The sequence below is a fragment of the Emydura macquarii genome, unplaced genomic scaffold, assembly GCF_026122565.2.
Source record: "Emydura macquarii macquarii isolate MOO-44397 ecotype Brisbane River unplaced genomic scaffold, CSIRO-AGI_Emac_v2 contig_306, whole genome shotgun sequence".
Classification (NCBI taxonomy): Eukaryota; Metazoa; Chordata; order Testudines; family Chelidae; genus Emydura; species Emydura macquarii.
This window is the reverse complement of record NW_027130443.1, coordinates 8,121,823-8,149,029: the sequence shown is the minus strand read 5'-3', so window position 1 is coordinate 8,149,029 and position 27,207 is coordinate 8,121,823. Positions and strand designations below refer to the sequence as shown.

The 27,207-nt window shown below is 42.1% G+C and overlaps 1 protein-coding gene across 3 annotated transcripts; it reads right to left on the bottom strand.

Annotated features, from left to right (window-relative positions):
* Positions 1-1,296: 1,296 nt before the first annotated feature.
* Positions 1,297-25,297, bottom strand: CHAF1A (chromatin assembly factor 1 subunit A). Of its 3 annotated transcripts, none has more exons than XM_067558300.1 (15): positions 25,155-25,217; positions 24,202-24,252; positions 23,132-23,958; positions 19,421-19,474; positions 16,897-17,138; positions 16,209-16,269; positions 15,020-15,088; positions 14,337-14,563; positions 13,656-13,824; positions 13,358-13,438; positions 13,043-13,135; positions 10,310-10,568; positions 8,659-9,140; positions 4,902-4,989; positions 1,297-2,796 (listed from the first exon to the last, which is right to left on the bottom strand). In XM_067558300.1, exons 1-15 carry the CDS (start codon positions 25,159-25,161, stop codon positions 2,693-2,695), a joined length of 2,814 nt encoding a protein of 937 aa, XP_067414401.1. In that variant the 5' UTR covers positions 25,162-25,217; the 3' UTR covers positions 1,297-2,692. The 3 variants fall into 3 exon arrangements, with proteins under 3 accessions (XP_067414401.1, XP_067414387.1, XP_067414393.1); XM_067558286.1 differs by lacking the exon at positions 1,297-2,796 and adding an exon at positions 3,502-4,000 and having other exon boundaries at positions 25,155-25,296; XM_067558292.1 differs by lacking the exons at positions 1,297-2,796; positions 4,902-4,989 and adding an exon at positions 7,224-7,419 and having other exon boundaries at positions 25,155-25,297.
* Between the last annotated feature and the right edge of the window lie 1,910 nt (positions 25,298-27,207).

Below are 27,207 nucleotides of genomic sequence, written 5' to 3'. Positions count from 1 at the left end.
TCTAGAACAACTGCCACGCTACAAGGGGATGTAGGGGTTAACCCACGCACTACAGTGAAGGCAAATAAAAATGGTGAACCTCTCACTTAATATTGTATCTTGAAAGGAGAAACTGCTGTAAATGTAGCAATAAGTTGTTGCAGAGGTAGAACCATCTACAAATTGTTCACTACCAGTCTCTGCCCCCTGGTCAAGGAGAGTTAAAAAAAATGAATCTGCTAACACTCCTTCCTTATGTATGAGTTAGAAAATAGGGACGTGCCAGTTTGCATACTACTACTGTAAGAGTAAGTTCTAACCTGCTACTTACATGGTGTTTCCAGCTGAAGCTGAGGGAGGCACTAGTACTAAATTCACTTCATTAAGCCTTTAACAAAAAAAGGGAAGAGAGGCCTAAACATACAGATGGGGCAGATTAAGTTTGAACACATTTAGCCTATGTCTACACTTGCCACCAAATTCAGCAGCAGTTGACAGGAGATAGGAAGTCAACAGGAGCTATGCTACTAGCTAACTCCTACTCACCATGGTGTCTACAGTTCACTGCGCTGACAAGAAATGTGTTCCTGTGAACAGTGTTACTTCACCTGGCCAAGGTGGGCTCATAGCATCAGTTGAGCAGGTCTCCACTTCTGCTCAATCGATCTGGATAAAGGGAGCTGACTGGCAAATTTGCCACTGTCACTCTAGACATAGCCTTAGCTAGTCAACAATTTCATGCTTATGTCTGCATGAGAACAACTCCCAGTGGGGGTGATGGCAGTGGCCCTGTCTACATGAAGAAAAAGCATGACTATTTTATACACTTCCCTTAGTATAGATATGACCTTGTGTCCTTAGTTGTATGTTTCTTAAAGGGTTCTTTCCCTCCCTTAGTTTGATAGTCCCATCCTAACTGCATCATTGCACAGTTAATTTAAAAAGTTTTTCTCCCTCTCTCCCCCCCTTATTTAATCTTCAGTGATAAGAGTACAAGTTAACTGATCTATTAGGCAGCAGTGGGTCTTAAGTAGACAGATGGCACTGGCCCTTGAGCTGAAGGAAGGAAGGAAGACTGCAGTGAGCCTGAGAGAGTTGCTAGAAGTCTAAATATTTAAAATGTAACTAAAGCCCTTACAGGGGTATAGCCAGTTGCCTTCAGCTATCTCCACAGTCCCACTTCTAGGAAAGGGGCAGTTTAACTGCATGTCCAATCAGAAGACTACCACAAGATTATCTGAATACTAGACCATGCCTTTCACTAAGATTTGGTTCCTGAGGAAAGAGGCATCTTAATTTGTATGTAAATATGTACACAGGTTTAAGATCAGCCCTTTCTAGTACTGGTTATCTAGCAGCCCGAGGCAGAACAAGAGCCCAGTACTGGAAGTTGAAATCAGACCAATCCAAAGATCACATTTAACATTTTCCATTACTCCCATGTCTTTTTATAGACAGCTGCTGTAGTTCAACTAGGCATTATTAGGAATCAGTGCAGGAATTACTGGATGAAATTCCATAGTCTGTTTTGGAGGAGCTCAGACTAGGAGGATCTAATGCGCCCTTTTAGCCATAATCTCTGAAACCTGTCTTATCCTTGAAACATGTCAACAAGTGTGTGCAGTCAGGCAGAAATCAAGAAAAAACTGGGGGCAGAGTCAGATTATCCCTCCTATGCTTTAGCAATTGTCAAAAGGGAAACTTACCCACCTATCTTCAGTCAGGGTACTATAGCACTATTTCAAATTGCAATCAGATCAGGAGATGCATGGTGCCTGCACATTTTAGATAAGCTATTTGCCAGGAGAGTTCCTTAGCTTTTAAAGGGACAGACCAAGTTCAGTCATCAAGTCTGCACTCAACTCCCACTAAAATTGTATATGCCAAGGTGCATATATCACTGATTATGTATAGGCTTGGAAGGATTTGATCACCAATAAACAATTTCATTAGACACACAAACCCAATAAAATATTTCCTTTGATTATCAAAATGTATAGATAGGCAAAGAAAAATGCTGCTTGAGAACTTGAGTTTGATTTAAGGATATTTACTCTGTAGATTGACGTGTTGACAATGTTTTAACCATGATAAAACTGCAACTTCAAAGTCAGTCTCATTAAATAATTCTGTTCCCCCATAATTTCTAAATTTAAATGGATAAATATTAAAAATGCTTAACCCACAATTTTGCTCAAGTGATAAGCTTAAAAATAAACATTGCTATCAAATGATATCAAATTCTGCCAAGCCTAATCATTCATCCCTGATAGTGTCCCTATAAAAAGTAAGACCAGAAACAAGATAAGCTCTGAGTAGCATAAATTCAAATATAATTGTACGTCACCATTTATGCCCCAAAAGCCATGCTATACAGAATTATGAACAGAAGGCTTGCCCATGGGCATTGTAGTAAGCTTACATTCTCAAGATCACACAGCTAACTTTGCTTAGAGAGCACAAGTTAGATACCTTTCATACAAAATCTCCATTTCAATAATGCTTTATTAAAGACAGATTAATATGCAATATTAATAGCTAAAAACTAAAGCCAAAATGTTCAAGCTTTTATCTGTTCGGCTTCAGCCCAAAGTGCTGTCTTCTCTTTACAAGAAATATGGAATATTTTCAAGTATCTTGTAGAAAGATACACAAGTTTTAAAAAATCCTAAAAATTCTACATACATACACAGGGGTTAGTAGGTATTAAGTATCAAACTGTGTTGGATGGGCCAACTGCAATAACCTTCTGCATGGGGACAATCTCCATTGCACCATCTGATTCTGAAGCAGTTTCAGTAATTGCAGATGTCAAATCTGAAGTAGAAAAACAGGTATTACACTTTCACAACCAAGACCATGTAACTAAGCAGCTACAATACATCTCCTCATTAAAATGTGTAGTTAGCATTACTCTCCAGGTCTTCAGGGTGGTCGTCTCACAAAGTATGCATTACTGGTACGAGCCCATGTGGACACATTTTTCAGTTTAAGAGTGGCTGATTTTGGACTGATTTGACAGTGTCTCAACTAAGGATTTAAACAAAGAAAATAAATTTTGTTTACATGTAAAATGGTCATCCAAAGCTTTTTATACTGGTTTAATTACCTTTTTAAAAATCAGCCATTTTGTCAAACTAGTGCAAATGTGGGTGTAGACAGTTCTTGGATGAAAAGGCTCATTTTCTGTTCAGGTTATTTCTCAGCACAAGAGGTCAGAGCCTTTAAGTTGCTCTGCTTTTTTGTGACTGTAAAGATTCTTGCTGTGCATTTCAAACAATTAAAACATAACTTTAGCTTAAGATATCGAACGTTTAAAAATATTGCCTATTAAGCAACAGAAAAAAGAGAGGATGGTTCCATGACAGTTCCAGCTGGCAGAGAGAACAGAGATGGCTCAGAAGGGTGAGGCATTTTATACCCTCCCTGTCTATAGAATGTAGGCTCAAGGAACATTGTGCACCCCATATCCGCACCAGGCAACTTCTACAAAGAGCTCCGCTGCACCAGTTATTGGGGGAACTGAAGGCTGACAGCCGTAGTGCTGTTTTGTACTAAAGTGACCAGCAATGAAATTAATGAAATTAGCTTCAGGTTTCAGTTAAAGCTTCAGTGCAAGGAAAGAAGCAGTTCCACACCTGTTACTGTTTCAGACTGCAAAGAGATTCAGAGAGAACTGCATTAACTCAATCTTAAGGTCCTCTTCACAAGCAGCTCTAGAAAAAGATGTAAATGACTACTTTCTAGAGCAGGATTCTGTGGCAAGGTTTGGATTCCTTATTTGCTAAGCCTAGGCCCTGCTTATTATCTAGCCCCATTTTCATGAGAACTACCACACAGGTGCGTCTGTAACGCTTTACAAAACCAGGTGGATAAGGCTCCTACTGAAACAGGATACATAACACAAGAATGTCTCTCAAAGGTTAACAGCTGGCACTTCTGAACATGCAGGAGGCTAGGCATTCACAGCACCTTCTGCAAGTGGTGTGTTGCCAGGACCAGTGTCAGGACTTCATTTTGTCTGTTGAAGAATACGTCTCTCAAAGGAGGGGAGAACAATGTTTTAGCGATCAGTATAAATCAGTGATAATTAGCCTAGGAGTCAAAAGCAACTCTCAAACAATTTGCTTGAGTGTAGAGTGGGTTTCTAGACTTTTCTTGCCTCCCCCATCTCCCGCTTTTTCTTTTTCGGCAAGGGGGGGGTCACCTTTTCCTCCAGGCATGCAGAGTCTGATTATAATCCAGATGAGTGACCAAATCACTAAGCAGGGTAGGAAAGAGGGGGTTCATCTTAGAACTGATGAACGGGAGATTTGCAGGGTTGTAGCCGTGTTGATTTCAGGATATTACAAAGAAAGTGGGTGAAGTAATATCTTTTATTGAACCAAATTCTATTGATGAAAGAGATCAGCTTTCTAGCTACACAAAGCTCTTCTTCAGAGAGCAGCTGCATGTAGCTCGAAAGCTTCTCTCTTTCGCCAAGGTAAGATATTAGGTCACCCACCGTCTCTCTGGAATGCGAGGAGTAGCTAGAGGAGGAGACTAAATTGAGCACTCATAGGGTCTGCTGGACTGGTACCCATTAAGAGTGTAGGAAAGAGTCATAGAACAGCAGGCAGCAAAATATTGAGCCAAGGTTAGAAGAACAACTTGGCATCTGGGAGTGAAGAGCAAATGTGGATTGGGAGGGTGACAGCAGGACAAACACAGATACGGGATCAATGGTAGGTGTTATGCAGCATAAACTAGCCCAGGTGGAAATAATGGTCGGAAAAAGGGCAATGGTGTTAGCTGTATGTCCTGTTCATATTCTGCTGTGAGCCACTGAAGCAGTGGCTGATTTTGCCATTTAAGCAGTGTTTCACTGCATGGCTCCTATGAGCAGATCTGTCAAGAACTATCTATCAGAAGTCATTTCTCACCTTTCCCTGGATGTATGTCCACAATCATGCAGTCATCTTCCTCTTCTTCAGTGTCAGCCTGGAACCCATCCATTTCCACAGCTTCAGCCTTTAAACAAATCAGAAAGCTGCACCAGAGGTAGTAACACCGAAGTTTGTCAATGACTTTGTTTAATATGCAAAATGATCAGGACAAACTCTCCAGTGGATTAGGCAGCACAGAGAGGAATTCAAGCCCTTCTACAGTGAGAGCATTTCTTATAGTAATGAGCTTTCAGGATATCCTGAACAACGTTAGGCACAGGCGTTCCCCAGGGATGAACTGATCTGACTTCATACAAAGACTTGGCCCCTTGTCAAAAGTCAGCATCTATATATTAGTGTCCGATTTCCTGCTGCACAAGTTGCTGTACCAGAAGACGGCTTGCTAAAACATATGGGATATTAATAATTGCTTTTTGTGTAAGGTACAAACTGATTGTTTACATGAGCTGAAACATGATCTCTAGCTTTGTTCTGAAAGGGAAGTTTCAGTTTTTAAAAATTAAACGTTTTAAAAGTTTCTTTGCTTTCAAGGAAATCATGCTTGGAAAAATTATTTTCCTACCAAAATTTCCCCTTCAGATATGGTATAGATTTTTTTCACTGTTTAAAAGAACTATTTTCCCCCCTTTCTAAAGAACAGTAGTGGGAACAGTGGCTCAAAAGCAGCAGTCACCAAAGGCTGCGCAACAGTAGAATTAAAAGAATTAAGGGATGTTGTATTTCAGAGAATTGCTTTTATTATTTTTCCTGGAATGAGAGAGAAAAACCTAGACTCCCAGCTCCCCCCAAATCAGATTAACTGTTTTAAGGTAAGGCATATTTTAGTTTTAAGATGTTTGGTAATATCCTTCATGTTTTAATTTAAAACCATGCATTTAATCAAGGTTCAGTTTGTTCACGTGTGCTCTGGTTCTCTCAACAGTTGTAGTAGTGACTTTCTTTTGCTCTTCAATTTAAGAACCCCAGTATTGGTAGAGCCCTGCAAATCTGAGGATATTCACATCTGCAGAGGTGGATTAAGGGATGTAAAATACTTAATGGATAAATGGTTAACTTATTGTGAAGACTAAAACTTATCGGTTAACTGGTGGCGCGGGCTCTCCGGTGGCAGCCACACTGCTGCTTCCCAGGGAAGCTGAGGTTCTGGTGCAGGTGCTGTGGAACACCATGGACCATGGGTCCAAAACAGGGGACCCCCACAGAGTTGGGCTGGGGGCACTACCCAGGGGCTGAGGGGAGGGGGCAGGGATGTGTGGAGAACAAAAATTATAGTGGTTAAAAACAGTTAACCAATATAATTTTAATCGTTTAAACGATTACCTTTTGTAACCAATATTTACATCCCTACTGTGGATATCCATGGACCACGTTTGTGGATTGGATGCGGATACCAATTTTGTATCTGCACAGGGCTCTCAGTATTTGGAAGACAGTGCTCCAGAAAGCACAATAGAATATCCTGATAGCAGAAGGAAGACTGGGTAAGAAGAAGGAAACGAAAACAGCTTATTGAAATGTATTCTCACTGAGACCTGGCTGCACGGACCCAACAATTTAATTTAGATTTTCCCACAAGTCCCCACCCTATTTGAGGGGAGGAACAGTAAGACACATAGCAACAAGTTGACTTGAAGGCACCAATGCAAATAATCTTGCTCAAAGCTTTCAGCACCATGATCCAAACCGCACTGCACCTTCAGCATGAAGTTCTAGTTTAAGACGTTGCCCTTAGCAGCATCCATGGATTTAAAGTGGCTGTATAATAATGCTGTTTAGCAGTGCCCTCAGTTTCACCTGTCCTCTTCCAGGAGAATCATGGCCCAGGGTTAACTGCTTGAGTGAATACCAAAACAGATGTTTTAGGTTCTGCCCTTACTCAGCGTGTAGGCCGATTAATAACCAGATGGAACTCTTGGGGCAGAACAGCTTCAGTGCAAGCCTCCATGCAGAACGGTCGTTGCTCAGAGCAGCTTCAAATGTAGGAGGAAGAGAAAAAAGGCCAAATATGGTAAGAGTAAGTTGGAAATAAGCAGCAGAGGGGGGAGAATCTGTGACTGAAGCTCCTTCAAGCCTGCAGGTAAAGGGGGCAAGAAATGCATGCAGTCTGCTGAGCAAATCCCTTACGTTCTACCTTTGTTCCATTCTTCGCATTAGTAGGCAAGCTCTTGGCAGCACTGAGCTGGAAAAGTCCTCTAATCCCCCCATTATTGCCCCAGACTCAGCAGACACACTCCGGAAGCTAATTAAAATACAGTGAAGTTAAAGTGCTGATTGTAGCTTTAATGAACACTCTCTTCTAGCTTTTAACTCGATTTACAAATAGAAATAACTTCAATAAAAGTATGCAGTATTTTTGTAGTCCTGTTGGTCCCAGGATATGAGTGAGACAAGGTGGGTGAGAAACTCTCCTTTACGGGACCAACTTCTGTCGGAGAGAGAGAAGCTTACACAGAGCTTTTTTTCAGGTCTGGGAAACTTATTCCAAGTGTTAAAGCTAAATACAAGATGAACAGACTGGTAAGTGTGAGTAGTTAAATGCATATTTCAAGGGACCACTCAATGTGAAATGACCCGTTAACGCCCCTGCAGTTATAGGGAGGAAGGGAAGAGGGGGGGGTTATAGATTGTTGTAATAAACCATAAATCCAGTGTCTTTTCAGTCCATGAAATTTTTAGTATCTAGTACAGTTATGAATTTAAGTTCCCAGACTCGTCTTTTAAAGGTGTTGTGCAGGTTTCCTTTGAGAATAAGGACAGATATCAGAGTGATTGTTTTTGAAAAATGTTCACCCACGGGTGATATGGTGTTTGTCTTATTTTCCAGGTAGAGTTTATTCGAGGGCATAGTGATTGTTCAGTTTCACCCACATTTGCTATTGGGGCATTTACTGCACTAGATGAGGTACACCACGTGTTGGGATAGGCATGTTTATGACTCATGGATCTTGAAGGTGAAATTTAAGAGCAACACAACAGCTGAAATTCTTAATAAAATCTGCAATTTCACTGAGAAGCAGAGGGAGAGCAGAAGGCAACCACCAGTCCTAAAACTAGAGCACATGATAAACACTCAGTTTTGCCTCGTGTTTCATTATGTACTCTAGGACCGTCTATGCTTACTAGGACATCTTGATCGTTACCGTGGTGTCTATATTTTCCCCATCTATAGTGCTACGAAGCTTTACAAGCAACAGTTAAGGATTTAATTCACAGATACTTACAGCTTATGTTCAATACATACAAGCAACTGAGAGCGCAAGAGGTGGGAGTAGAGAGTCAAGACTAGGCAGCAAAGCAGATATCGGACCATGATATTCACATTGTTTTGCATGCATGTAGGAGGAGCACTGCAGTATGAGCAGGATTAGCTGGGTGTTCAGAAAACATTCATGGTTTGGAGGTGATCATTACCCAAATAGGGGGAAATGGAGGGACAGAAAGACGACTGCTCATATTTTAATCAGACTTTGTATTCAACTTGAAAACTAGAATGCCAGAACAGCATCCTCCCTATTCAAACTAATGGTTCAACTTCCCTTCTCCTCCACCCTCACACCACAAGAGGTTTCGTTGCACTGAAGTTCATGCCAACATTCCCCTCTGCAAAACCAACATTTTGCTATCTATTGGGAGAGGATACCATGCTTGCCAAGTTAGAGCATCAATATTCAATGTTGATAGTTCTCATCCCCTTCTCAGTATGTAAAGATAGAATGTTCTTAAAGGAACTCACCTGTTGTGCATCCCTAGGTTTTTTCATGAACTTGGTGATAGACATGCTCCCTGTTGGCTTCCTCTTGGCTGAAACTGGGGTGGTTTGTATCACTGACATTCCTGGTACACTGCTATTGTCCTCCTTGGCTGCATAAGGGATTGGCGTGATGTAGTTCCACTGACAAGGAACAGGAAGGTGCTCTTGATCAAAGCTCTTCAGCACCTCTGAGTGGACATACCAGCACATCCTATATTCAGGTCTCTTCTCATACACAGAGTTCTCTGAAATAATTCGCTTTAGTCTGGCTTTGGAAGGGATAGCATAGTCCTCACTGACAGGAGTGTGTGGGCAGGAAGCGTTGGGACTCGTAGGACTAGTATCACTACTATCTGGGGCTGTTTCATTGAATAAGCCTTGGCGGCAACCCTCCTGGAATTCATGGATGATCACTTTACTTCCATGTACGTTTCCATGGAGCAGTGGAAGCAGTTGTCCCAGGACTGGAGAGAAGGGGGGGAAGAAAAGAAAAGACAATTGCATGTATGTTTTTGAAGGCAAGCTGTTACATGCCTAGATCTCAGAATAAAGCCATTGACACACGGATACTAACTAAGCAGTTGTTACCCTAAAAACCACACTCAGGAGTTGTGGTTACTCAAAATACAAGGCGAGAGCACTTGGATTAAAGGCGTTTTGGAATGCAAGCAGTGCATTCCCACTATTATACACACCATTTTACAGAGAGGAAAAGTATTGTTAAATTCAAATAAATCAGCATCAATTGGGAATAGAAGCCAGGAGTCCAACTTCATCCCCTGATCTAGCCCTTCCCTCTATTTACATGGCATTAGCACCCTTCTGTTAACTAGTTCTGCCTGTTTAGTTTTAATCAACATCTATAAAAGAGTCAGTGAACTGAATCCCCACTCCCCTGAATAGTATATAGGGATGTAATTGAACACAAAATTGTTTTAGGGCTAGTCTACACTAAAGAACTTTGTCAACCGAGTTTTGCAAGCCAGGAGGGGAGATGCGCGATGGCTGGACCCCAGCTCCTGGCAGGGAGGGGAAGCTGCCCATTCCCCACCAGAAGCCAGACAGCAGGCAGGGGAGGAGGTTGAGGGGGGGCAGGGCAGAAGCTGGGTCAGCTGGACCCAATCCCCAGGGGCAAGAAGCCCCTGGCAGCTTCCCCTGGTTCCCAGCAGGGAACGGCGAGTAGGTAGGGGCAGCCCACTGGAAGCACAGGAGTTGAGAGCCCAGTCTCTTAGCTCCCCAACTACCTCTCTGAGGATGGTGGAAGTGCTCCTGGTAAGATGCTCTCCACCGACCCAAAGAGGGTAGTGTGGATGTGAGCCTTCACAGTAATCATGTTACTATGTTAAAGTCGAGTGTAGACAAGGCCGTATTTCCTAGTCTTTTTCACAGCAAAAGGCTCCAGCATTTAAAGCAAGCAACAGCTTTCACATGGAACATGGCTATAATTACCCAGCATGGAAAAGTTTCCACCACATTCACCTGCAAACATTTCTGATTTCACATCAGTCATTTAACACTATTCATTATTCGGAGTTTTAAACAGACTAGATGCATGAGAGGTTTCCTCAAAGAAGGCATCTGATTTAGTGCTACATAGAAGCAAGCACAACTATTTGGCCCTTCCCAGTCTTACTTTGCTGGTCTTTTGTCCTTTTATTGCTAATTTTCTGCATCTGTTCTTCCTCTGCAATAGATGAATCCAGGATGCAAACTGCAAACTGCTGAAGCACCTTTAGGTCTGCATTTGCACTGCTGTTGCTTTCTTCTGTTTCCCAAATGCAGCCAATCTTCACAGCTTGAAGAACATGGAACCTCTTCCCCTTGGCTATCAGTTCATCCCATTCCTTTGCTTTCAGCTTCTGACGAACTTTTTGATTCTCTGGATCATGCTCCTGAAAGTCAAGAAAAGCCTCTGACACACTAATTCCAGAAAAAATGTGTTCTCAGAGCTATGAGAAATCAAAAGTATGGGATATCAGACGTACAAGGTACAGAAATGTTTCAAGGAATACTTTGGGAAAGAGAGCTATCAGAAACTAGAGGACACAGTTTCTGAAAAATGGTATTGTCAAAGCTTTACAGTAAAAGTGTGTCAGAAAACCCCTTGCTATCAGTCTCTGTGATGTACAGGTGGTGATCCGCTAAATATCTAGCTGTTACAGAGCTTGTCATTCATAAATCTCATAGATGGTAAATATCCCCATTTACAGATGGAGAACTGAGGCACAGGGAGGCAATATGACAATCAAAAGTTACCCAGCAGGCGAGTAGCAGACATGGGAATAGAACATTTGTCTCCTGAGTCCCAGTCTGGTATCCTATCCACTGGGCAACACTGCCTCAACATGAAGTTTTCAAAATTGCAACTCTTCTAAAAGTGTTCTATATAAACTGAGTCAGCTATTTCAAACACTAGATGGGAAGTCCTGAAGTCTTTCATCCTTACTCTCAAGAATTGGAATTAAGCCCATTCTTGATGAGTAAGTACCTCTTTATAACTAACTGTTTGGAAGTGAAGCTTCCAAGTGTAGGGTCAACCCTGCTGTAGAAACTTTCCCAGTATGTTCCACTCTTTTTCCCCTGAGACCAGCAGGTTAAAGTACTAACGTGGCCATTATTAGCTGCTTATTTCCTCTTTTGGCTAGAAAATATTCCTAGATTAGGGTTTTCACTGGGAGATGACATCCTCACATTCTGTTTTAAGTTGCCCATACAGCGAAGTTTGTCATCCTTTGGGTCTAAGTGGAATTTCTAACACATCTGATCATCCTGGGCACAAGTTTAAAACCAGCACGGTCTTTCACTACGTTTCATGTATTTCAAATGCTCCTCTAATTACCACTCACTATGCCAGTGTGCTATTACCCAAGTGGGAGAAGTCATCATAATGTGCTACTGGTAGTTACTTCCACTAGCTCAATCTTCCTCTTCTCCATAGTTTCTCAACCTGTGGTATGCATACCCCTGGGGGTATGAGAGACACAGGCAGGTGGTACCAGGGGAAAAACAGAGTGAAGGGGAGGTGGGCGGCAGTTGCCAACTTATGGGGAAGCCAGGCGGCAGCAGCCCGCCTCCTGACCAGTCACAGCTCCCAGGTGGGAGGCAGGCAGCAGCCGCCGGCTTCTGGGGGAGGCGGGCAGTGGCCCCCTGCTTCCCGCCTGGTCCCAGTTCCCAGGTGGGAGGCTGGTTGCAGCCTCCTGCATCTCATGAGCTGGATTTGCAGCTGGGTGGCAGCCACCCGTGCCCTGGCTCCGAGCCGAGGGCCAGCCTCCAGTGCCCTGGCTTGAAGACAGGCAGCAGCCATCTGCCCACATCCCTGGGTCCCAGCTGGCGTGAAAGCCTCTTCTGTCCCAGCTCGGACTGGGTGGCAGTCCCCCACCTCCCAGGATGGCAGCCAGGCGGCAGCCACCTGCAACTTGCCCAGGTGGTAGCCCCTCCTCCCTGGCTCAAAGCCCAGAAAACGTGTCAATTTCACTGCTCTAGCTGAACAGTGAAATTGACAACTATGACAGCCCCAGATTTCACCAGTTACCCTCTTTTCCTGCCTCTCTCTCGCCCTCCTTCCCTGTCTCTCTCTCACCCCTTCCTCCTCAAATCTATGGCAAAAAATTTGGCGTGGCGCTTTATATTCCCCAGCATTGGCATGCCACTCAAAGCCTGCTAGCTTTGGCCAACATCACCTCTAGCCCAGGTACATACTTAAGTTGCGCACCCCTGGTGTAAAGTGTGGGTAGGGTTACCACCTAGATCTAACATCTGTCATGTCACGGCCTTACATACTCAGCCCTTCTTCCAACATATGGCTCATATTAGTCTGTAAATATAAAATCCTGTGGAAAATTGAGTGTTGGGGTACTTAAAATTCTCAGAAGTTAGGGGGTACTTGCTACTTAAAAGGTTGAGGAACATTGCTCTACTCCACTCACCATAGAACAGCTTTCTTGGATTTTCATAGAGCCACACAACATATTAAATTCTAATACATTCCTGTTTGTAACAGGTTGTATGTGAACAAAATTGCCTCAGTCAAACGTTCTCTCCTACCTGGATCAAAACACTGCAGCATATACCCATCTGGAAGTGCAAAGAAATTGATATCCTGACTGTAGAGTGTGCTTGTAAAGCTGAAGTATTAAAGCATACATTTCATTTGTTAAATAGATAAGCAGACCACTCTCACTCCGAACATGCTGCACTTCCTCTACCAAGTAGCAAAGCATGCACTTTGCATCAATGAGAACAGTGCCCAAGTCTTTAGAAGTTTCAGAGCCAACACAGCAACACCCTCCTGAAAGGTATGCAACTTGTTACACAGTACATTTGGGAAACAAGGAAATTGAGTCCCACAGTCACTCAATTCACTTACTTCTGTCACCCCTTCATCCTCAGATAGGTACCCATGGGGTACAAAAAAGCCATCATCATCATCTTCATCTTCTCCTCCCTCCTCCTCATCATCCTGGAGAGAAAAGTTTACTTCATTGGAAAGTGCACTTTATAAAGGGACCTAGCAAGAGTTTCAAAAAGCAGCAAGAATCCAGACAAGAACAATCTCCGAAAAGATCATCATCTATCTGGTTTGAAGAAACTAAGGGCAACAAACCCCTTAGTCCACTAAGACAGCTGTTTCTTTTGAATCATCTCCATAATGTTAAGGCTGGCTAACATAGGAAATCCTCACCCCTTCACTGTGGGAGAGAGACTCTCCTGGTTCTTCCTCTTCCCACTCTTCATCACTATCTACCTCATAGTCCAGCAGTTTCTGTAATGAGAAATGTCCACATCACCCTTCAGTCAGTGACTTCAGAGAGCAATGCAAGAGTTCATGCAACAATTTAAACAGCAACAGGGAATAAATGATAACTAGTTTCTGAATGCAAGAGAATGTATGGGCATTTGAACACAAGGTCTGCTTTCAGAATTGAAAGAAAACAATCAGTAAGGCATGGGTAATGCCATACTTATTATGAAACGCTTACATTGTCCTTTGACCAGGGATTCCTGGGATGAATGACGGTAGTTTTCTTATTCCATGTGCCCCAGTACGCAGGACGGTGATTCTCAGAAAACTGTAGGAGTTTCATTCTGCCAAATTTCTTCCTTTCAGGAACACTGCCTTTTTGGCAGGTATCCACTATCACCACATCACTGTTGAAAGAAACACAGTCTTCAGTGGTTATCATACTCCACTGCTGCTCAGATAGAACCTTTGGACATCACTAAAAAGCCTAGAGACCCTCTTCAGTTCACCAGTCTCAAACAATTCTAGAGTGTTAAAACTAACTACACAGCACCACCATCTGCTTGCAAGGACAAAGCTTCTATCTAGGCCAGGTTCCTCCCTAAATAACTAACACCAACCTGTGTAATAGCAGCTTTGTTTTAATTGTCTGACAGCTTCTTTTTTAAAGCCATGTTATTTAGATGAAGCAAACAGACTGCTCCCTTTCTGCATTGGACGCTGTTGAGGTGCAAGACTCCCTGCAGAGAATATTTGTGAGCTAGGGTATGGAATCAAGGAAGTCTGCATCACAATACATTGCTTCCTGTGGGGACGAATCTCATACAGGACTATTTTAAAAGGAAAACCCCATTTTTTTTTGTGATCACTGCTATTGGTGCAGACCAAAATGAACAGCAACTCCAAACTCCAGACTAACCTGTTGACCACGTCAGCACTGCGGTAACAGACAATGGTAGCTCCAGACTGATGTGGCTTGTGGCACTTGAGTTCTTCCAAGAAAGAAACGTCACTATTCTGTGCTTGTAGGAGCTGATCTAACTGATCTGAGAGGTCCTGATCAAAGGCAACACGACAGAGTGGGGCTAGGACCATATTCTCTTTAATTTCAAAGGGAGCAAATTTCCCACAGGAGCCAGCAAGGGTCTGAAATTAAAAATGTGTTTAGGAATGTTAAAGTCTGAATTCATTAGCATCTGAAAAACAGCAGCACCAGCCCATTTGAGTTAAATCTAAAATCCTGCTATTTCAAGAGATGCTAGGATTACATGCTTCCTATTTGTGAGTTCAGCAGATCCCCTTGAGGGCAATTAAAGTCTTGTAATCACTCCTGGAATAGCAATTAATCGAGTGTCATGGATTTTCAGTATCACTGGCAGGAAGTATGATCTCTACCATAAGAGATTACAATTCTGTCCCTTACAGCATCAGCCACAAAGTTTTCAGTACTTTAACAGCCATCACTTTTTAAAACAAACTAGAAGCATTAGCCATCAAGTTTGTTCAGTTGAAAAGAAATAAAAGGTGTGGATACACGTCATTAATGAAACAATTGTTGGTTCAGAAGACAGTCAATAAAGCAGATGACTAGCAATAACCCACCTTGGGGGCTTGTGGAGTCTTTGGTTTCTGAAAGAACCTGGTGATTTCTGCCTTCTGTGCATTAATGCGCTGGAATTAGAAGGTTGAAATACTTGTTATGAACTTGTTAAATGAACATTAAGAGGGGTTACTCTTTAGCTCACTAAAGACTGGGCGTTCTTAAAGTCCAACATGAGGTATGGAGTGAGGGGTTTGGTCTTTTCTCAGCTCCTGTAATACAATGAAACATTAACAAAATATTTTGCTGCTTTCTGTGAAACACTTAGTACAAATTTGGACACCAACAGTGATCAGTAACAAATGAACTACTACTGCCTTGTCCTGTGCTGGAATCCTATAACTGAATTCAACAGGGCAGGCTAAGGAGGATAGCTGATAAAAGGTTGCTCCAGCTCTGTTTTCTCCTGCTTTAAAATTCATCACTTTTGAGTGCCCGTATCAAAATTTGAGTGGGAAGAATGGTGCTTTGGTGGAGGGCTTATACCATTATCCTGCTCAAAGGATGGGTTATGACAGATTTTGATGGAAGCTCTGTCAAAAACTCATCACAATATCCTTTCTGAGAAAATACTTGAGTTGTTCCCCAAACACTTTTGGAAGGATTTCCATTTGCCACTGTTCCCCATTCCTAGCCCAGAGTTCTGAAAGGCGAGAATCGTTTCCATACTGGCCCAGGTAATCCTTCACAGGCATGAACAAGAAGGTCAAACTCCACACTGCAGCATTTGTGGGAATTATCAAAACAGGCAGGTTCAGCAAGGATTTAAGGACAGGGTAGCAGTTTGACAGACCAGAACAGAGAAAGCTTTTATGCATTTTGGGAAGAAGAAGGTGGAGATGGACGAGCATGAATAAAGGCACAAGCACTCATGGGAGGAATGGATCAAGAGGCATCAAGGCATCACTGGTGGAGTAGTGCAGCAAGACTATGTTGAATACATAGCACCTCGAATAAGAACACAAGAAGTTTAAATTTGATGCAATGGGGAAAGGGAGAGCCAGTGGAGATTCAAAGAGGGGGATAGAAGGAGATATTAGACGCCAAATTCTGGATGATCTAGCAAGGGGTAATGTGAGTGTCAGGGCAATCAAGAACACTAGAAGACTCCAATTCCAGTACAAGAGCCTAGATAGATAGAAAGTGTCAGAGGGACAAGCAAGACCCCAAAATAAAGCAAGAAAATTTTACCTTTTCCTCCTCTTTTAACCGTTTCTCCTCCTCCTTCTTCCTTTTCTCTTCAAGTTTTGCCCTTTAAAATACAAAGGTAATTTAAGTCATTAAGGTGACAGTATTTATTATTTGTATCGTGGTAGAGACTAGGAGCCCCAGTCATGGACCAAGACCCATACACATGGAACAAAAAAGGTTAGTCCATTCATTTAATCAAAACCAGCAAGAATGTGGAATAAAAGCCTATTAATGTCTTCTGCAGTGGGATGTTTATATGGTCAACCATGTCTACATTATTAGTTATCCATTTTCAACTCCCTCCAACACCCAGAAGGAAGATTTGAGGTTATAACACAAAAACACTAAAAAAAATTTTAATTATTTTTATGCAAGAGAGGGCCACAGTGCCTAGAGAAGTTCCACAGCAAGTTAAAGCCTCCAGTCATGAGATGAAGAGGAAAATCCTCAAGTGGAATGCAAAACCTCTTTTCTGACATTTCAAACTACGAGCTCAGTTTACCATCTGCATTTAAGTAGAAAATTCTCAAGACTAAGGGCAGGTCCACAGAGTTTTAGTACCAGTTTTAACTATTTATAGAAACCGTTAAATCAACGCAACCCCCTAATGTGGACACAGTTATACTGGTACACAAATGCTTATATTGGCTTAGCTTATTTCTAAAAGTTACAGAAACAAATCACTTACTCTAAAGCTTCCTGTCTCTCTTTGCGTTTTTCCTCCTTCACTCGTAACTTCTCAGCCTTTTCCTTTTCATCTTTTTCCTTTCTCTCTCTCCTTTCCTTCTCTTTCAGTTCTTTCTCTTCCTCTTTCTTCTTCTTTGCCTCTTCCTTGGCTCGCTCTTTTGCGGCTTTTGCCTCCTCTTTCAGCCTCCCTTTTTCCTCCTTTTCTGCTTGCAACTTCTGCAGCTTATCTGCACGTTCTTGATCCTAGTTGCCAAACAGTTCAATAAATATCCTTGTCATGCACGTTATGCAGTTATGTATCAAAAGAATAGGTAATGGGAGAGAGTGTAGCACAACTGTTTGTGTTGCTGCATTACTGATGTACGTTCTTGTATTGCATGGTTAATCTGTGGCCTGGTTTTGTTTCAGGTTATCAGGGAGGAGGAAGAGAAGGTTAGAGGATGTATGAACTGTTAGTTGCCTGCACTAGCTAAGCCATTCTGTGATGCTGGTCCTCAAACACCTGTTGATGAACGCGTTTGGCTCCCCCCCCCTCCTCAAATGGCCTGTCAGGTGTACAGTGTTTCAATCATGTTCTGTATACTGAAGGATGTTTTAATAATTAAGTCTGAGAATAAATATTTGATTATGGAAATTTAAGCATACAGGAGAAAGACTGTTTTCTAGATTAGATTATGGTAGTTTTAAAGATATTTGGGGAAATACATGCCCTACTATGTACTGCATTTTCATGTTCTTATTTTCATTTATGGCTACCTACTGTTAGGGATTTTTAATGTGAAAACCCAATTAGAAATCACTTTCACATCCAGACAGAGTTTCTGAAGGAGACCCACTTTACTCCCTAAAAGCATGATGACAACCACCATTTGCATTACGCAGCTTTTATTTCCTATACAACTCTAAAAGCAAGTTTATTGGTGCATCAGTTCATTTCAGATAATCTGACACCTTGGGTTGCTAAAAATAATTTAAGTGGTATTAAGGGAGGAGTAGGGAAGGCAAACACAAACGATGCTACATTATACTTACTATACATACTTACATTATAATATCCTGAGGCAATCCTGAGCTATTTTTCTCAGTTGCAGCATCTACTGAAATATTTTAGGAGGTTGTGCTACGCTCAATACAGTGATAGATCCCAAGATAGCCCCCGTTTTGAGAGCACCACATACCTGGGAGCTAAGGAAGTCTGTACTCAGACATCCAAATGCCCCAGGCGGTCAGTCTCTAGCTTCTGTCTACTGAGTTCATATTTCAGGATTCCAGCATATGCCTGTATTTCCCAAGCAAAGCTCGGCTGCACAGATATCCGCAACAGAAGTCTGACAAATCGATACAAAACTGTCTATAAGCAGCAATTCTTATAAAGAACTTGTTAGTAACAACTTCAGGGGATTGAATCTTTCTGGCAGTCAAAGATTTATTGGCTGATGTGGCTTGGTAGCTAACAGCAAATCTATTTATATATAATAGCAGGAGCAGTGCACTGAAGAGGCTTCCAATTAGCCCACTCAAATGTCTGAAAGTAGGAATACATATATATGGAATAGGAGAGAACAACAGATTGTTGGCACAAAGTATTTTGCATTTAAAAAAACAAATTTTTAAGTCTACCCCAAACTACATTAATGTAGCTTTTATGAAACATGTCAGTCAATAATTAAATTGTCTAACCGAGTTACTGAAAAAACATGGTAGGTACTTATAAATGCTGCTTGAATTAGTAGTTTCTGGCAAAATGCCAGTCTAGTCGTTTTATCATGCAAAATAAACTTTTGTTGCAGTTTATGCATAAAATTCTGTTTAGTGAGAGGCTTTTTTTTTTTTTTTTTTTTAAATTACTACTAGCACATTACAGGAAAGAGCAGTATGGATGCAAGGCAGTGACATTACATGATAGTACCAAAACAGTGCAAGGGATCGGCTGACCAGCAGCTTTCTACTGGTTATAGGATGCAGCTCACAAATGCTGTCTGGAGCAGCACCTAGCAGCTCATCCAGCAAGTTACAATGACAGCAGCCCACTTGTCCAGTTTCCATCAAGAAATCAGGCACCATATTTGTAGCTGTCCAGAAAAGAGGAAGAAAGTTGAAGGAGGCAGCCCTAGAGCGAAGGTTCAAGATTTCCAACCTTTCTGGCAAAATGCATGGCAAGAAGGTATCTATATAGTCAGTTAAAAATGTTTGAGAAGATAAAGAATCCTTCTCAGCATTTCTGACATCAGTGAGAAACATACCTATGTTTTGGGGTTTTTTTTACTTCATATCAAAGAAGCCTATCTGATGGACACACACAAAATAAGCAAAGCTACTACGCATGCATTAAGCAACTTCTGGACAAACCAAGAACTTTTAACTGCATGCATAAAGATTCCACATTCCTCAGTTAGACGAACTGGAGGAGGAGAAGAAGGAAGAGAGGTGTTACAGTGGACCAAAAGGAAACGCAAAAGGCCTTGCTTACTATTCAATGCAAAAGCACAGCAGGTAAACTTTCTATGTCAGTGAAAATGCCTTACTCTTTGCAATCTCAGCTTCTTCTCTGCAGGGCGTTTAAGGAATTTCTGAGACACCTGAAATTAGAAGATACAGATATTTATAGATTCATAGTGTCCATATCATTCTTTCAGTACCTCAATAGCTTTACCCAGAAAAACTCAACCAAAACTTGCTATCATTTTAGACATCCTACAACATGTTTGGTAAAGTAATATTCCTACAGATTAGGAAGCAGGTTACAGCTCTCTTTATTCCTGTCTAATCTGACTGATTTACACAGCATGTATTTATAAACTTCAGTTTGCAATAAATTCTTATGCTATACTACGATGCTGCATACTTTAGCATTAGTATATTCTTCTCTAATGTACTCTTCACCATGGTATATTTAGAAAACCAAAGTATGTTTGCATTTTTGTACATATACAAGAGCAGGAGTCCGTCACTAAAATATAACCAGGGGAGCCAAGGCAGTAGTAAAGTTAAATCCTACTGACTGCAAATATTTTGCCGCAGCATGTCACAGATTTGTGCCATAATGCTGGAGTCTCATTACCCAAATAAAAGGAATGTCAACAACAACCATGAGGTAAGTAGTTGTCAAAAGAAAGGCCGCCCTTGCTCTTCCCCTTCCACCAAACAACAGTACATTATGCTTGTTTTAGACATGTGTATACATTTCTAGATAGGCAGCTATGGAATACTAAAGAATTCAAGTCACGTGATGATTAAATGGACTATTAAATTCACCTGTAGAATTTAATGTAGTTTAGTTAGCTTTGCTAAATCCCTCTAGTCTTTCCTTTTCTAGGCTTCTCAGTACAGATCAGGTAATACAACAATCTTACACTCATCTGAAGAGATCATTCAATACCCAGTTTTCTACTCTCAAAAATGTATGCTTATGCAGTATAACCACGCAATATCATGCACGCAGCCTTGAATAAGAAAGGATGCAGTCCTTGCCACAAAGTCCTTTGGTTCAATAAAAACATATTTACATTATTTTTTATTTATTTTAACTTTGGAAAGAAGCCAGTACCAGGACACAAAAGACAGACACTCTAGCACATGCTGGTTTTTTCCATTTTTTTTTTTTTGGCAAACGTGCCATTAAATTCAAACACCAAGGATATGACATTTTACCTTATTTTGAAGTGATGTGGAATGTAGATTACCGCCTCTCCCAAAATCTTTTATTTCATTACACTGGCATAGTTTTGTAGCAGGATTTCCAAGTGGAACTTTAGTTGAAAAACAGTGGTTTAGCACTGTTTTATGCCAAAAGCCAAGCACATTTATCCTATAATGCTATACAGGAAGTACTTCAAGCTTGTCATAAGTATGGTAACAGACAAATGTGTACTACTAGATAGTAGCATAGTATCAATTCAGGGATCAAGATCATAAATTGTAACTAGGCTTGGAAGGATTAGATTTTTAGTGCTGTCAATTTCACTGTATACAAAATATTTCCATTTATAATTAAAATGTACAGTTAGGCAAAGAAAGAAATACAGCTTAAGAACTTAGAGATGGGGTAATCTATTTTTCGTCAAGGTCCAACTTTCTTGGTTAAAGTATAGTCATGGTTCAGACTCCAGGGTAACTAAAATAATAAGAAGTAAATAATAAGATTTTGAGGTTCATTCTAAAACATCTGGTAGTCTGGATCTGGCCCATGGCCCACCTATTGATTACCTCTGACAGTATAATTTAAGGATATTTACACTGTATATTTTGACACACGATGTTGCCGATTTGTGTTTTGATGGTTAAAAGTTTTTAACTAACCTTAACCTCTACTGTCATTAAATAACTATTGTCAGATCCCCCATAATTTCCCACAGCTGTGGACATTTAAATTGATAAAAAATTTTAAAAAAATGTTTAAAACCAAACCAATATTATCCACCAAAATTATTAAAAAAAAAAAAAAATTTAATTCTGGCAAGCCATAATGTTCTTTTCTTGCTAAAAACATAAGCCATTGATGTAACACAGGTATCAGAAATGGAAGAGACATAACAATATGAAGGCCAAACCCCAGCCAACGCACAGTAGTGCTCTGCAGTACACTTTAGTGTTTTTCCACTCCACTTATGATTTCCCCACTGACTGAGCTTCCACTACTTCCCTCGGGAAGCTATTCCACAGTATAACTGATCAGTAAGTTTCTGATATTAGGATAGAATTCAAGGGTTCATAGCCTATTACTCCTAATTATACTCCTTTGTATCACCCTAATAATTCTCCTCCATTCTCAGTGTTTACGTCTTTCAGTTGCATAAGTGTGTCCATCCCCCTACTCTCACAATCACTTGGCCAAGCTACACATTTTGCTCTAGCCTTCCTCGGAGCAAAACCCCCACCCTCGTCCTGAACCTCTTAATTTTGCAATTGTTTTTCTAATAATGAGGTAGCTAGAACTAAACAAGGATGCAGACAAGACAGTCCACTCCACTTTTGCACTGAAGGAGATTGCAGTGTCCAAAGCACAATTACAAAGCCTGCTCTAGTTCAACAACATTAAGCATCAGGCCTTTGTGTTTCATGCAAGAGAAACTCCCACTTTACATCTCAGTGGGTAGATCCAGAAAAGTCTATTCACTTCTCAACCCTGCTCAAGCCATTTGATTAATTGTTTCAGCACTATTCACACAGATTGCTGTTTCAAAAACCCAAGCTTCCCTTTCGGTGCAGTGCCAAAAATCATGGTGCTGTAAAAGGTTCTAACAATCACTAGAACAGAAGCCTTAGTTGAAACAAATTCAACAGCAGCATAACATTAACACATACAAAGCTACCAGTGAACCTTAGAATTAGTGCAGCAGACGTGTATGTATTATTATATTCTATTCTTGCTACTGACTGACCAACAGCATCATGTGCCTCAAAGAGTTTTGTACTAATGCTTTAGGAAAAGTCAAGCAACAGATAACTGCACCTGATCAGATGACATATACTTTAACAAGATGGTTGACAGCACAAGATTTGCACATCAGTTTTAAGAGATGCATAAAAGTCGTTTGAGTTGCCCTCTCTTCCTACTCCCACACAGCGCAAGGATTTGTAGCTATATTGTTCTGAAATAAGGCTCACTGTTTGAGCATTATTTTCTATCCCTCAAGAAATTTTACATAAATTACTTAAAAAAAAAAAAAAAAAAAAAAAAAAAAGCAATATTTTGCACAGTTGAAAAGCCACCTCCACAACCTAAAACTCAATCTTGTTTATATAGGCAGATTTGCAGTTTCAACATCTTCATAAAAGGTCAAGATTTTAAAATGTCCCACAAAAACAGAATTATCTTTGGTCAGTGCTGTTTATCCACATATTATACCTAGGTGTATAAGTCACAGGTCATGTGCTCATGACCAAGTTATGAAAATATATCTGCAACAACATTGTCACATACAACTTAAGATAAAATAATGTGCTCAACCAGTGTAACTAGTCACTTTAGAAATAGCTAAGAATCCAGCTCTTTACCTTAAAAGTAAAAGTCAAGGAGGTGATAATTGAACATTTGAGAATCTTGCTCACCATAAGAGTGATGAGCTTTTTGCAAAAGTTATCGATTTACAATACTTTTCAGAAACTCTTTCCATGACCTTTAACCACTTGAAATGGCAGACCAAAGTGATTCAAAAATCCTAGGATAGTTTTTGTGGTGGGAGACCATGCTAGCTACATGCAAATGAAACTAACATTTAAAAACAGAAACCAACCTTCTGGAGAGCTATTGAAGCAGCTAAAGGACTAGTATCACTCCTGTTCTCTGGGGCAGGCTGTGCCTCTGGTGAGCTCGTGGAAGACGGGGAACTAAATGAGGAATTAGTAAGTACAGAGTCTCCTTCAAGAGAAGATTCAATTGTCTCACTTTCTGAGGTCATATTTCCTTCCAAAGACGCAACTTGGGGAGATCTTGCAGTCATAATATCCTCCAGAACTACCACAGGCATCTTCCCCTCAAATATAACACCCTTGAGTTCACTTTGATTGGCCCTCTTATTCTCTAGATTATTATGTTGTGTATTTGATAATTCAGAACAGGATTTGGTTACATCTATTAAGTCTTCATCTTTATTTGCAGTAGCTTTATAGGGTAGACTGGCATCCATTGAAACATCCACTTGGGCATTCTGAACAGGCTTTAATGGACTAGATTGGCTTGTGTTTATCATACCATTAGTTGTCTCTACAGATGAAGATGCTTCTGAATTTAATTTACTGCCGTCTATGCCATCACTTAGTGAGGGGTTAGAGTCTTCTGTCAAGTCAAATATGAGTACAGATTCTCTCATATTATTTTTCATGTTTTTCTGTACAAAGTTATCTAACGGACCCTTTCCATTAACAAGTTTGGGAGTGAACTGCATTTCAGAATCCAACTGGCAGTCATTCTCCATATTGTCCAAGGATGCAGGTGACGTATCTAAATTGGAATCTTTACTTTGACCAAGGACATCTTGTGAGCTCTTTACTTTCTTGATTCCCAAGCCTGTGTCACATTTCTCCTTTGGTACAGGGTTCAAACGCTTGAAAGGCAACCGTGCTGAAATAGTAAGATTTCATTCCATTAGTAAAGTCATATAAATCAGCAGGGGCAAAACTAAACATATTAGAGAGTTAATGGATTCTTAAAGGTACAAGAAAACCGGTTATGAGCCAATAAGGATAAATTATTACATATACTGAACATGACAGGTTTAGCAGGTCTAGGCAACATTTGATGCAGAATATTTTAGAAAGTAAATTGGGTCATGAACAAGTCTCCAACCCTCTTCCAGAAAGTTACCTTGTACTAGTTTCCTTGTGGGAATAACTGGTTTGTCTCTGCACTCCATGGCTGTAAGTAGAAAACACACACATAAAACAAAACATTTATGTTTAGCTACACAATTCTTACAGATTCAAGAAATATTAGACTGTCATTCATAACGCTATCCTTGGTACATCATTAGACAGAAGAATTTTCTGCTAGACAGAGGAATAAGAGCTCCTTGTTCTAATCACAAGTGGAGAAGAGCAACCAGACCAGAATGAAAAGGATGAATATTGAAGAGCACAGGTTTTAGAGAGCCAGACCCTGCCAACCCTTCAACAACTGGAAATTCAACCTCTGCCCAAGACTGGGGGGAAAAGCGAGCAAGATGGTGCAGGTGGCCTCTGGAGCAGCACGACTCCAGCAGAGGGGCCAGTGGGGAGGGTGGAAGGGCCATACTCCATCAAGGCTGTCGCCAAGTTTTGCCATCAGATGAACACCCCGGCTTCCGTTTTCTAGCCGAGATTTTAACCAAGCCACCCTCGCGTCCCCGGCACCCATCTGTCATGTTACAAATCCTCTGGGGCAAGGCGACGCACTGACCCGCCACAGTGGGCGCATCATGCCCCTTCCACCCAGGATCTCCGGGCGCTTTGTGTGTGGGGGGATCGCCCCCCGCCCGCTTAGCAGGGGCACGGCAGGCTGGAGACACAGAAGCCTAGGCTCCTATCAGGCCAGGCGGCTCCGTACCCGGCCCCCGGCCCGGGGAGGGCAGCTGGAGGCCACCTCCGGGGACCGATGGGCGCCGCCTCCTTCCCTGAGGCGGCCCCGCAGCAGCCTGCGGGCAGAGGGGACGGGAGCACGGGGGCCCTGCTCCCCCTCCAGCGGGGGGCGGGCGGCCCTATCCCCTCAGCCCCGCTCGGCTCCCCCCGCGCCAGCCCCGCTCCCCCTCAGCCAGGCGGACTCGGAGCCCGGCCGGCCCGTACCTGCCATGTCCCAGCCCCGGAGCGCGGCCCTGGCTCCTCCCCCGGCTCCCGGCGGCCGCAAGGACCGGGGCGCGCCAGCTTCTCCCGCTCGTATTTGGCGGGAGCCTCGGCGGCTCCACGCTTCGCCGCGCTGATAGGCCCAGGGAGGCCCATGTGACCTAGAGCCCCACGAAGCCTCGCGAGAATCTACCCCTCAGCCGGCCTCCAGGAGGCGAGGGGGAGGCCCAAGGGCTGCCTCCTATTGGCTGAAGGAGACTGCTTGCCATTGGTGCAAACAGCTGCCACCATGCCAGACCAGGGGTCTGATTGGCTGGAACTCCCAGGGGTGGGTTAGGCTTGTGGGCTGGACAGGTGACTGACTGACAGGTTCTTTCCATGCCGGCTATGCAGGTGGACAGAGGGCATGCTCTGCTGTGTGTGCTCCATTCCGCTTCCTCCTTGTGCAATGGGCCCTGCTCCCCCGGAGTCTGACTCTGCGTGTGCCCCTGCCCCTCTGAACGTGACCCCTCCAGTGCAATGACTGAGTGTGCAAGGGGCTGTGCTCCCAAAGCGTGAGTGCAGCGAGTCCTGCCCTCCTTAGTGTGCAAGAGGGTCTGCTCCCTAAAGCATGATGACCCCCAGCATCCAATGACTGAGTATGCAATCAGCCCTGCTATATGGCCGTCGTGAGCATGCAACAAGTGTGCAAGAGAGCATTGCTCTGCCTGAGTGGGATGTCTAAGTGTGCAATTGGCTGTACCCTAGAGGGTGTTCGGTGGATTTATTCAAAACGGGAGTCTTAAAGCCAAATTCTGCTTTCAGTCATGCTGGTGTAAATCTTGATTAATCCAATTAAATCAATTAATTTATCCCAGATTTACACTGGCACAATAGAATAATTTGGCCATATTTGGCCAAATATGATCCAAAACAAAGGCTGGTGAAATGTGAACTAAACCTGCTGAGTTTCTGACAACTCTGCCCAGGAGTCCTGACTCCTAATCCCTTCTCTAATTTACTGGAAAATGCTTCCTGCCAGTATGTATCGGCACAGCCAGTGAAGAGCACAAGGGGACTGGGTTTACTACTGGTACAAATCCAAAAAACCCTGTGGCACCAATCACAGGTTCCTGGGCAGTTATGTAGAAGGGTTCTGCGATGTAAGTGAGCATGCATGTACACAAAGGATTTAGTGTGGGGAAAACGTGCACTGGCTGGTGTGTGTAGCTGTATACGTGTGAATGTGAAATTACCTGATTGTTCGTATATTGGGGCAAATTTTGCTGGTGCAATATTTGGGCCTATTTACATCAATCTAATTATTTATTTGTAAATTTTACTAATTATTCACACAATTCTTTATCTAGGAGTCACTGAGAAGGACTTTGTTATACCATGTGTTTATTGCCCATAGAAAGAAATATTGATTTCTCAGATCAGTTCTGCCAGTACAGGCTGCTCTGCGTTGTCCTACAGGCCTCATATTATCAAAAAGGGGTGAAGAGGAGTCAGACACAGTTGATGAAGGCATCGAGTCAGACTTTAATGAGCTTTTTTTTTAAGAATTCATACATAGAGTTTAGCCAAAATTCTAGCGTAACACAGAAGCAGCAGGAAACACTGAAAAAAGTGAATACAAGACAACGTAAAGAATTCACAAACGTTTAGAGCTTATTTTGAACTCATTTGAGTTTGGGAAGCTTTTTTGAGGAGCACAGCAAGTGATTTCAATTCCAAGGTAAAGGCAGATTGTGGTCCAAATGCAGTCTGCCTCTTAGTGATTACTAACCAGCACTGCACGTTTTTTAAACATGCACCAATCCAAAGGAAAGGCAAAGATCCCTGGGAGATGGGACTTCAGAAGCAATATACTGAGAACCCTGAAGCCCGCACTCAGAGAGCCAGGTAGGAAGAACGTTTCATGGGGGCATCACCAGTAACTCACAGTTGAGCTTCTATTGAGATTTAGATGTGAAGCAGGAGTTTGTGTAATTTCTGGCACTACAAGAATTTTTGTCTCAACCTTTGAACAGTGGTAGTGGGTAGAAACAGACTTTCAAGGATGTTCACTCTG